Source organism: Liolophura sinensis, chromosome 5 (assembly GCF_032854445.1).
Source record: "Liolophura sinensis isolate JHLJ2023 chromosome 5, CUHK_Ljap_v2, whole genome shotgun sequence".
Taxonomy (NCBI): Eukaryota; Metazoa; Mollusca; class Polyplacophora; order Chitonida; family Chitonidae; genus Liolophura; species Liolophura sinensis.
Window position 1 is genome coordinate 17437523 of NC_088299.1, and position 12393 is coordinate 17449915.

Below are 12393 nucleotides of genomic sequence, written 5' to 3' on the forward strand. Positions count from 1 at the left end.
GGTCAGAGCTGAGGGAATATATGTGCTGTGTTATAACTGAAGGAACTATTGGTCAGGGCTGAGGAATATGTGTGGTATGTTATAACTGAGGGAGTCATTGGTCAGAGTTGGGGGAATATGTGTGGTGTGTTATATCTGAGGGAGCTATTGGTCAGAGTTGGGGAATATGTGTGGTGTGTTATATCTGAGGGAGCTATTGGTCAGAGTTGGGGGAATATGTGTGGTGTGTAATATCTGAGGGAACAATTGATCAGTGCTGGGGGAATATGTGTGGTATGTTATAAATTAGGGAACTATTGGGCAGAGCTGAGGAATATGTGTGGTATGTTATAAATTAGGGAACTATTGGGCAGAGCTGAGGAATATGTGTGGTGTGTTATAACTAAGGAAAGTATTGATCAGAGCTGAGGGAATATGTGTGGTGTGTTATAGCTGAGGGAAGTATTGATCAGAGCTGGGGAAATATGTGTGGTGTGTTATAACTGAGGGAGCTGTTGATCAGAGCTGGGGGAATATGTGTGGTGTGTTTCAACTGAGGGAACAATTGATCAGTGCTGGGGGAATATGTGTGGTGTGTTATAACTGAGGGAGCTATTGGTCAGGGCTGGGGGAATATGTGTGGTGTGTTATATCTAATAAGGGAAACTATTTGTCAGAGCTAGGGGAATATATGTGCTGTGTTATAACTGAGGGAGCTATTGGTCAGAGCTGAGGGAATATATGTGCTGTGTTATAACTGAAGGAACTATTGGTCAGGGCTGAGGAATATGTGTGGTATGTTATAACTGAGGGAGTCATTGGTCAGAGTTGGGGGAATATGTGTGGTGTGTTATATCTGAGGGAGCTATTGGTCAGAGTTGGGGGAATATGTGTGGTGTGTTATATCTGAGGGAGCTATTGGTCAGAGTTGGGGGAATATGTGTGGTGTGTTATATCTGAGGGAACAATTGATCAGTGCTGGGGGAATATGTGTGGTATGTTATAAATTAGGGAACTATTGGGCAGAGCTGAGGAATATGTGTGGTGTGTTATAAATTAGGGAACTATTGGGCAGAGCTGAGGAATATGTGTGGTGTGTTATAACTAAGGAAAGTATTGATCAGAGCTGAGGGAATATGTGTGGTGTGTTATAGCTGAGGGAAGTATTGATCAGAGCTGGGGAAATATGTGTGGTGTGTTATAACTGAGGGAGCTGTTGATCAGAGCTGGGGGAATATGTGTGGTGTGTTACAACTGAGGGAGGGTCAGGGCTGGGGGAATATGTGTGGTGTGTTATAACTGAGGGAGCTATTGGTCAGGGCTGGGGGAATATGTGTGGTGTTTTCTAACTGAGAGAATATGTGTGGTTTATTATAACTGAGCGAACTATTGGTCAGAGCTGAGGGGATATGTGTGGTGTGTTATAACTGAGAGAATATGTGTGGTGTGTTGTAACTGAGTGAGTTATTGGTCAGAGCTGGGGGAATATGTGTGGTGTGTTATAACTGAGGGAGCTATTGGTCAGGGCTGGGGGAATATGTGTGGTGTGTTATAAATTAGTGAACTGTTGGTTAGAGCTGAGGGGATATGTGTGGTGTGTTATAACTGAGAGAATATGTGTGGTGTGTTGTAACTGAGGGAGTTATTGGTCAGAGTTGGGGGAATATGTGTGGTGTGTTATATCTGAGGGAGCTATTGGTCAGAGTTGGGGGAATATGTGTGGTGTGTTATATCTGAGGGAGCTATTGGTCAGAGTTGGGGGAATATGTGTGGTGTGTTATATCTGAGGGAACAATTGATCAGTGCTGGGGGAATATGTGTGGTATGTTATAAATTAGGGAACTATTGGGCAGAGCTGAGGAATATGTGTGGTATGTTATAAATTAGGGAACTATTGGGCAGAGCTGAGGAATATGTGTGGTGTGTTATAACTAAGGAAAGTATTGATCAGAGCTGAGGGAATATGTGTGGTGTGTTTATAGCTGAGGGAAGTATTGATCAGAGCTGGGGAAATATGTCGTGGTGTGTTATAACTGAGGGGAGCTGTTGATCAGAGCTGGGGGAATATGTGTGGTGTGTTTCAACTGAGGGAACAATTGGTCAGTGCTGGGGGAATATGTGTGGTGTGTTATAACTGAGGGAGCTATTGGTCAGGGCTGGGGGAATATGTGTGGTGTGTTATATCTAATAAGGGAACTATTTGTCAGAGCTAGGGGAATATATGTGCTGTGTTATAACTGAGGGAGCTATTGGTCAGAGCTGAGGGAATATATGTGCTGTGTTATAACTGAAGGAACTATTGGTCAGGGCTGAGGAATATGTGTGGTATGTTATAACTGAGGGGAGTCATTGGTCAGAGTTGGGGGAATATGTGTGGTGTGTTATATCTGAGGGAGCTATTGGTCAGAGTTGGGGGAATATGTGTGGTGTGTTATATCTGAGGGAGCTATTGGTCAGAGTTGGGGAATATGTGTGGTGTGTTATATCTGAGGGAACAATTGATCAGTGCTGGGGGAATATGTGTGGTATGTTATAAATTAGGGAACTATTGGGCAGAGCTGAGGAATATGTGTGGTGTGTTATAAATTAGGGAACTATTGGGCAGAGCTGAGGAATATGTGTGTGTGTTATAACTAAGGAAAGTATTGATCAGAGCTGAGGGAATATGTGTGGTGTGTTATAGCTGAGGGAAGTATTGATCAGAGCTGGGGGAAATATGTGTGGTGTGTTATAACTGAGGGAGCTGTTGATCAGAGCTGGGGGAATATGTGTGGTGTGTTACAACTGAGGGAGCTATTGGTCAGGGCTGGGGGAATATGTGTGGTGTGTTATAACTGAGGGAGCTATTGGTCAGGGCTGGGGGAATATGTGTGGTGTTTTCTAACTGAGAGAATATGTGTGGTTTATTATAACTGAGCGAACTATTGGTCAGAGCTGAGGGGATATGTGTGGTGTGTTATAACTGAGAGAATATGTGTGGTGTGTTGTAACTGAGTGAGTTATTGGTCAGAGCTGGGGGAATATGTGTGGTGTGTTATAACTGAGGGAGCTAGGTCAGGGCTGGGGGAATATGTGTGGTGTGTTATAAATTAGTGAACTGTTGGTTAGAGCTGAGGGGATATGTGTGGTGTGTTATAACTGAGAGAATATGTGTGGTGTGTTGTAACTGAGGGAGTTATTGGTCAGAGCTGGGGGAATATGTGTGGTGTGTTATAACTGAGGGAGCTATTGGTCAGGGCTGGGGGAATATGTGTGGTGTGTTATAAATTAGTGAACTATTGGTTAGAGCTGAGGGGATATGTGTGGTGTGTTATAACTGAGAGAATATGTGTGGTGTGTTGTAACTGAGGGAGATATTGGTCAGAGCTGGGGGAATATGTGTGGTGTGTTATAACTGAAGGAAGTATTGATCAGAGCTGGGGGAATATGTGTGGTATGTTATAACTGAGGAAAGTATTGATCAAAGCTGGGGGAATATGTGTGGTGTGTTATAACTGAGGGAAGTATTGATCAGAGCTGGGGGAACATATGCAGTGTGTTATAACTGAGGGAAGCATTAACCTGACAAGCATGTGCATGTATGATGTATGTGAAATTTCAAAAGCAAGCTTCACAAGAAACTTTATCAACCTTTTTATGTGATGTTTTCTGTGATACAGGAGGAGTTGCTGGTCAGCTGTATTCCATCTAACTTGGTCAAGACCATCAAAGATCACCTTGTGAAATGTGCAGAGTCTGAGACACCAAAGTGTACCATGTTCCATGACCTCTATGTGCAACATAACTCCGATGTCACGTAAGCCTGGGCATTGGCGATTTCTGTGGATGGCATTAGTCTAACTATCAAGACCCATCAAAAGTTGGGAATGTGTTTTGTCAGTTTCAGACCATGCACCTGTAGTGACAGTTTAAATGTTTATAAATTCACCACAACCCCCCCCCCCCCCCCACAACCCTAACCCCCCAGGTGGGTTATTATGAAGATCAGTGATTATATTCCTCTTGATGAGACAAAAACCATGATTGTAAGAGGCTGTAAAAGTTACCAAGCAAGTTATCACTAATATTAAACAGGTCTTATGAGAAGCAACCAAGTGAGATGAGTAAATATGTTCATAGCTCCGCCTGGATACTGCAGCTTCCTTTAACAGTGAACATCAGCACTGTTGTGTATAAGGTCATTCCTGATCAGAGTGTTAGAAAGTCTTTAGCCAATCAGTAAACAAGTAAATATGGTGCTTTTTAAGTAGTGTTGAAATTTATTCATTAAATCAATCAGTCAATAAATGAACAAGGTGATTATTGGGTAGAGTGTTTAAACTTATTTATTAAATTAATAATTAAATAAAATAAAGCGTTTTTAAGTAGAATGTTGAAATTTTTTTATTAAATCAATCAACCAATAAATCAATATGGAGATTCTTGGGTAAAATGTTAAAATTTATTAAATTTTCTGTAGCCTACTAGTTTGATGATGACTGGAGTATATTTATACTGGTACATCACACTGTTACTTGTCTGTAATATAACTCCTAATATTTGTTTTTCATTTCTTTCAGTATTTTGTATGCAGATATTGTGAACTTTACCCCACTGGCTGCAGACTGTTCTGCATCTGAGCTCGTTCACATGCTCAATGAACTCTTTGGAAAATTTGATCAGTTAGCCCAGGTAACCTTGGTGATTGTAGAATGTGAATCTTTATATTTTCCTCACCATCAATTTGTTTGAAAACTTAAAAAGTGCACCACAGAACTGTTAGCGAATGTCACATGATCTTTGAGGAAGTAAGTGGATGCATTAGCCTGACAATCGTGGATGTGATATTAGAATGATCCGTTAAGGTTTGGACAAAACACCCATTGACAGCCAGGTGGGTTGAGTACATGTGGTACAGATACCAGTCTGGAGAAGTCGTTAGGAGGCAAAGGACTGGATTCAGGACTGGCTGGAATATGGATAGAGGCATTTGTGCTAATGTTTATGCATGCATAAGCTTATCTTTAAAAAAAATTACATTGCTTTACATCTATGTAATCTTACACTAACTATGTGACCTTTTTTTTTTTGAATTCCTGAAAGTCTTTAGTCATTACTTTTGTAGAAATGTAAATGCACATACACTATTTGGATGTATTAAATGGCTGTTACGGAATGCATCTAGCAAGTTTTGGGGAATGCGGTTCAGTTTTTGGTATTAGTTAGATTGCACTAGTTCCCCCACTTACCTGGATTCCTCCACCCATAGGTACGGACTCCTGTCAGATTGGTAAATTAGTTTTGAGTATAGCATAAACACCAAGCATTAAAAATGGCCTGTTTGATCAGTATTTATAAATGAATCCATTTTGACCATTTTTGATCTATCTGATAACAGCTATAAATTACCTAGTAAGATTAATGATGGAAAGTTTGGTGGAAATTTTTGTTTGAAGATCTATGTGTGTGTTATGTCTTGTCAGGAATCTCACTGTACAAGGATAAAGATTCTGGGAGATTGTTACTATTGTGTGGCAGGGTTACCCAAACCTAATGCTAACCACGCCACAAACTGTGTGAGAATGGGCCCTGAGAATGCTGGAGGTCATAGGGTAAGTCAGGATGCCTGTACTACTGTAAGTGTGGCAGGGTTACCCAAGCCTAATGTTAACCACGCCACAAACTGTGTGAGAATGGGCCTGAGAATGCTGGAGGTCATAGGGTAAGTCAGGATGCCTGTGCTACTGTAAGTGTGGCAGGGTTACCCAAGCCTAGTGCTACCCACAACCACAAACTGTGAGAATGGGCCTGAGAATGCTGGAGGTCACAGGTAAGATACCTGTACTAGTATGTATGTCACGGCTGGTGGCTGGTAAAGTTCAACTTTACAACTTACCCCCGTGGTACATTGTACATAGAAAGTGAAATAGTCCTTGTGTATTGGTATGGTATTACACAACAATCAAATAAATAATAAATAATTTGTGTGCCTTGCTGGGCAAAGCTATCTAATGGGTTATCCTTTAAGACGATCAGTCCCTGACGAATATAAAGCATTTAGTTTTGGCTGGATAGGCTGTGGTTTGACATGAAGAGGTGTATCACAGTCAGATATGTGGTGGGATGAAGTGAATTCCCCTGCCAGTGGGGTCTCTGTGAAAACGTTGGATATAAATGACGAATTTTATGAAAATAAAATGTTTTCTGTCTGCTTGCTGTCGTAACATGATTTTTCTATGAAGTCGGCCTTTCACACTGGGTATTCTACCTGTACAACTCCAGCCCTTCCTGTATGATGTACTTAACATCAGCAGTAGTACTAGTTGATGTTTTTCGCTAAGTGTAAGAAGATGACATGCATAGTTGTTTGGTTTGTCACAGTGAAGTGCGAGAGGCGACAGGAGTAGAGGTGGACATGCGTATTGGCATTCACACAGGGGCCGTGTTGTCGGGAGTCTTGGGCCTCAAGAAGTGGCAGTATGATGTCTGGTCGGATGATGTCACCCTCGCTAATCACATGGAGTCCTCTGGTGTTCCTGGGTGAGTGAGTCAACGTTTACAGTGCCGTTCTGAACAGTTTAATCATTTGATTGCTGTTTAATGCTGAATTCAAGCTGTTTTCCTTCCATGATGGCGGGCAGTTTTACATGAGGTGGAAATGCTCATTGCCATCAAAAAATTTTCAAAAGTCATGTGTCTCCAGGGCCCAGGATCACATAGCAATCTTAGATTTAAGTCAAATTTACATCACTGGGATGTCCTTCTCCTAATTTATCTGAAATTTATTATGCAATAACTCAGCCAGAATTTATGTGGTTAAGCAATATTTTCATGTTGTTACAGAAATCATTTTAAAAATGATTTAAAATTTTGACTAAGTCTAAGAACGCTTTGCAAACCCGAGGCCTGAAGTTCAAAATCTGACTTGAAATCTGAAATCTGAATAATTACTTTTGTGCAAACTTTATTCATTATGCTATAATTATATTTTGGTTTTTTGGGGGACGATTATCATTCTAATTAAATTACCCTAACATTTTTTATTACTGTGACTTTTCATGTTGTTTGACAGGAGAGTTCACATCTCCCAAAGCACCCTGGACTGTTTGGACGATCAGTTTGAAGTGGAACCAGGAGAAGGAGATCAGAGAAGCTCATTCCTGTCAGATCTCCATATGAAAACCTACCTTGTCAAGCCTCAGAAACTCCAGCGGGTAAGTGCACTGTTAACATGGTTCAAGGTGAAACCGGCAGCTAGTGTTCAGCTAGTAGTTTAACTAGTAGTTCAGCTAATTGTTCAGCACTTTACACCTTGCTCCTAAGTAATTTCTTGATGCTGGATACATTTTAAATAGGATTTCTATGCAGTAGGTAAAATTGGGAACAATTTATTGATTTATTTGATTGGTGTTTTACACTGTACTCAAGAATATTTCAATTATATGACGGCGGCCAGCATTGTGGTGGGAGGAAACCTGGCAGAGCTCGGGGGAAACAACGACCATTCACAGGTTGCTGACAGACCTTCTCATTTACGCTTACAGTCAGAGAGGAAGCCAGCATGAGCTGGAATACCTAACAAGTGGTATTTGGAGATAAGCCTGTCCAAATTCAAACTTCTGGGATAATAGATTGCATACAATGCGAAAGTTTTACTTGAATCCATCAAAAAGCAATGTTTATACTTTTAGACAAGCCAACAACAGCATTTTGTAGTGATTTAAAGAAGTTTGTGGATAAAATGCCAGTGTGGTGTTTTTTCAACATGCTGATGGTTTTTAGCCATACGGACAGGTGTGTCTTAGCTTTATAGCACTTTTGTATCACTCCATTTAGACACAAAGAGATTTTTATACATATGAAGTATGAGGATGACGTACAGTGATTGTTTTCTCGGATTGCTTAATGTTTTGTTTTTAGCTCACCTGTACGAATTACCATTTTTGTAATCAAGAAAAGTTTCATGTAGGGCTACATTTTTTCCTACATGCCTACCTACATGTAGGAGAGCAAGAAGGGTATTAGGTTGCTCTGGCAATTTGACCATTTTCTTGTTTTATGGACATTATGCACAAATTCAGATTGACTTCATTCTGTTCTCCTGTCAACACAGATTTCTATAAGCTTACAATCACTTATCTAGATAAGCTTTTTGTCTTTCTAGCTACTTTACCAGATTTATAGAGTGTAAGAATTGACCTTGATGTATGCCGATATATCTGTAGAAAGCTTTCCACATCTGTATTAGTACTAGGGGCCTGTGACACTGCCACATGCATGTGCATTCCTATACTGTGACGGAAAGTTTAAACCTTCCATGCAGACAGTGACTGTTGTCAGCTGAGTATTTACTCAGCCAATCAGAGGGCTGCAGTGGCCACCCATAGTACATGGATAGCCAATCATGGGAAGCGATTTGCAAACAGAAGACCACTTTTTAGTACTTAAACACCCCACAATGAAGTTTTATTTTACTACCATAGTTCAGCATTTGCTCAGCCATTCACAGCATTGGAATTGTTCACGGATTGCCACATGCAGTTCACAATTTACATATCAAAGATCACTGCCTCATTTTTCTGCCTGAACTTCCCCACAATGACATGTTTACCACTGCAACACTTTTCAGTTTTTATCTTTATGCTAATTCCATTGCCTAGTTGACTGCTATAGCACGCGAGTTGGAGGGATTCTCTGAATGTCTTATTAGTCTTTGATGTTATTTATTGTCTTATTTGATGTCTTATTTTGCTTTGTTTAGCGGAAGTTCCGTGCGACTCCAATGCGTGGACGTTTGGACAGTAATATGAGAGCTTCTCTAAAGGTGACCAGGTACCTGCAGACCTGGGGGGTAGAGAAACCATTCTCTAAACTGAGGCGGAACACCGTGGCCAAGAAGGTCTACAGTTCCAAGGTAAGAACTTGTTTTCAAAGTAGATGACACATGTGCATGTACCACTAGCGTTTTAAACCGTTTCCGCTTGACTCTTAGTTTCTCACTTCATGGCTGGTTCAGTCATGTGAGTTGAGTGGAGGAGCCTAATTCCTGCTGCTGCAGACCATTGGTCATTGACCAATAACGTCACTGGGTAGGGTTATGTGTTGGGCTTGGTAATTCAGGAGGTTTACCGCGTAAATATAGTCTTTCTTGGTCTTAGCCAGAATTCCTCCAACCGAAAACCTTGAAATGACAAAAAATGAACATGATGGTAATTAAAATGAAATAAATAAGTAAAGCAAATGTGATATGTGTGCTCTGATATTAGTTTTCTTGTTACACTTGTACAGAGTTTTTCTGGGATTGAACAAGAAGTGCTAGGGAAGACAAGAACACGTCCTCCAGATTCACGGTAAGATGCTTATCAGATGTATGACGGCTTATACAAGACTGCAGTGTTCCTTTAAGCAATCTGAATAATTCTGTGTATAATGAAAGCAAAATACACATAGATCAATTACCGGTGCATTTAGTCCACTGAAACTAAGTGGGGTGTCAGGTCTGGTATCTGCATACTGTAACTGGGTGGGGTGTCTGGTGTGGTGTCTGCATACTGTGACTCGAGTGGTAGGGTAGGTGTGGTGTTTGCATACTGTGGCTGGGTGGGGTGTCAGGTCTGGTGTCTGCATGCTGCAACTGGATGGGGTGTCAGGTCTGGTGTCTGCATACTGTGGATGGGTGGGGTGTCGGGTCTGGTGTCTGCATACTGTAACTGGGTGGGGTGTCTGGTGTGGTGTCTGCATATTGTGACTTGGGTGGTAGGGTAGGTGTGGTGTTTGCATACTGTAACTGGGTGGGGTGTCAGGCCTGGCATCTGCATACTGTGACTGGGTGAGGCAGTAAGATCCTTCATATGACGTGGAGTCATGTATTCAGACAATACTGATGGCATATTGCAGTCTAATCCATTAAAAGGTATGTATCCAATACTATCATGAATTGGCTGGTTTCCTAATTCTATTGCAGATCCAGTTTACAGCGTGAAAAGATAGCCTATATAAAAGAGGTGAACAGTCAACTTGTGTCAGAGCTGGAATACCTGGACACTCGTCAGTGAGTATTACAATCAGTAATGTCAGGTATGCGCTGACAAGTGAGGACTAAAATTGAGGCCTGGAAATTTTAGAGTGTATACTTGTGGCGGTCTGTACTTTGATCATTGACGAACGATACATATGAGGTGGAGTAAGGTAGGATTACATTAATCTGTATTCACAGTATGAGTACCATTTAGTCATGATAACGCTCATGATAACGTTCATGCCCTTCAGGAATCTACATGTACATGTATGTTTATTTGTGTATTTGATTGGTGGTTTATGCCTTACTCAAGAATATTTCACTTATACGACGGTGGCCAGCATTATGGTAGAGGGAAGTCGGGCAGAGCCCGGTGGGGGGACCCATGACCATCCCCATGTTACCTGCAGACCTTCCCACGTATGTCTGGAGAGGAAGCCAGCATGAGCTGGAATTGAACTCACATTGACTGCATTGGTTGGAGGCTCCTGGGTCATTGCGCCATGCTGGCGTGCTTACCCCCTCGGCCACGGAGGCCGTGCACATGGAGGTACTTTATGTGTTAACATTGTACATTTAATTTATTGCTTCCGTTTTTTTGCCAGTTGCATTTTAGTTTATAGCTTTAATACTTACACATGTATGTCCTTAGCTTTTCTGACACAAAACAGTGAATAATGACTGTACGTGCTGTGTGTACATGCAGGCAGTGGTGCAACTCTGAAGAGTTTAGCCCTGTTCTTCTGAAGTTTAACCAGAGAGAAATGGAGTCGGCTTATGTCCACCAAGGGGATCCCTCATTCAGGTTTAGTCTCCTCTGCGTGCTCGTCATCTTCACCTCACTGGGCTCTGTACAAATCTTCATGATCTCCAGGTAAGTTTGCCTTTAAAGTTCTGGGGCCCTCCGTGGCCAATGATGCCAGATTTGCATATTGACTCAAGAGTCTCTCACCAATGAGATCACTGCAAGTTCAAGTGCAGCTCATGCTGGCTTCCTCTTGGGTTGTGGGAAGGTCTGCCAGAACCCGCAGGTGATCTTGAGATGACTCAGTTTCTGCTTGCAATAGTGCTGGCCACCATTGTATAAGTGAAATATTCTTGACTATGGTATAAAACACCAATCAAATAAATAAACAGATCTAAAGTCCTGAAGAAATTTTAATGATATCTAGGTAACTTGTAATATTTTTGCTCTGTAAAGATTAGCAAAATTTTCAGGAACATGTACTGTTTCTTGGCAATGACAAAACGTTTTGTTTACAAAAATAGGATAGAAAAGCTAAAGTCATACTGCCTTCTCTGTCTGAACTGGAAATCAGGAGTGCTTATGTACGTACATTGAATTAAGTCATACTGCCTTCTCTGTCTGAACTGGAAATCTGGAGTGCTTATGTACACACATTGTATTAAGTCTTACTGCCTTCTCTGTCTGAACTGGAAATCTGGAGTGCTTATGTACGTACATTGTATTAAGTCTTACTGCCTTCTCTGTCTGAACTGGAAATCTGGAGTGCTTATGTGCGTACATTGTATTAAGTCTTACTGCCTTCTCTGTCTGAACTGGAAATCTGGAGTGCTTACGTACGTACATTGTATTAAGTCATACTGCCTTCTCTGTCTGAACTGAAAATCTGGAGTGCTTATATACGTACATTGTATAAGGTCATACTGCCTTCTCTGTCTGAACTGAAAATCTGGAGTGCTTATGTACGTACATTGTATTAAGTCTTACTCCCTTCTCTGTCTGAACTGAATATCTGGAGTGCTTATGTACGTACATTGTATTAAGTTTTACTCCCTTCTCTGTCTGAACTGGAAATCTGGAGTGCTTATATACGTACATTGTATTAAGTCATACTGCCTTCTCTGTCTGAACTGAAAATCTGGAGTGCTTATATACGTACATTGTATTAAGTCATACTGCCTTCTCTGTCTGAACTGGAAATCTGGAGTGCTTATATACGTACATTGTATTAAGTCATACTGCCTTCTCTGTCTGAACTGAAAATCTGGAGTGCTTATGTACGTACATTGTATTAAGTCTTACTGCCTTCTCTGTCTGAACTGAAAATCTGGAGTGCTTATGTACGTACATTGTATTAAGTCTTACTCCCTTCTCTGTCTGAGCTGGAAATCTGGAGTGCTTATGTACGAACATTGAATTAAGTAATACTGCCTTCTCTGTCTGAACTGGAAATCAGGAGTGCTTATGTACGTACATTGTATTAAGTCTTACTCCCTTCTCTGTCTGAGCTGGAAGTCTGGAGTGCTTATGTACGTACATTGAATTAAGTCATACTGCCTTCTCTGCCTGAACTGAAAATCTGGAGTGCTTATGTACATACATTGTATTAAGTCTTACTGCCTTCTCTGTCTGAACTGGAAATCTGGAGTGCTTATGTACGTACATTGTATTA

At 41.2% G+C, this 12393-nt stretch overlaps 1 protein-coding gene across 1 annotated transcript in view; it reads left to right on the plus strand.

Moving 5' to 3' along the window:
- LOC135465694 (adenylate cyclase type 2-like) overlaps window positions 1-12393 on the plus strand; it is a 90586-nt gene that overhangs the window by 61597 nt on the left and 16596 nt on the right. The window contains 6 exon segments of the mRNA XM_064743003.1: window positions 6340-6498; window positions 7031-7172; window positions 8720-8872; window positions 9247-9308; window positions 9923-10009; window positions 10683-10850. Coding sequence (XP_064599073.1) covers window positions 6340-6498; window positions 7031-7172; window positions 8720-8872; window positions 9247-9308; window positions 9923-10009; window positions 10683-10850 — 771 coding nt within the window.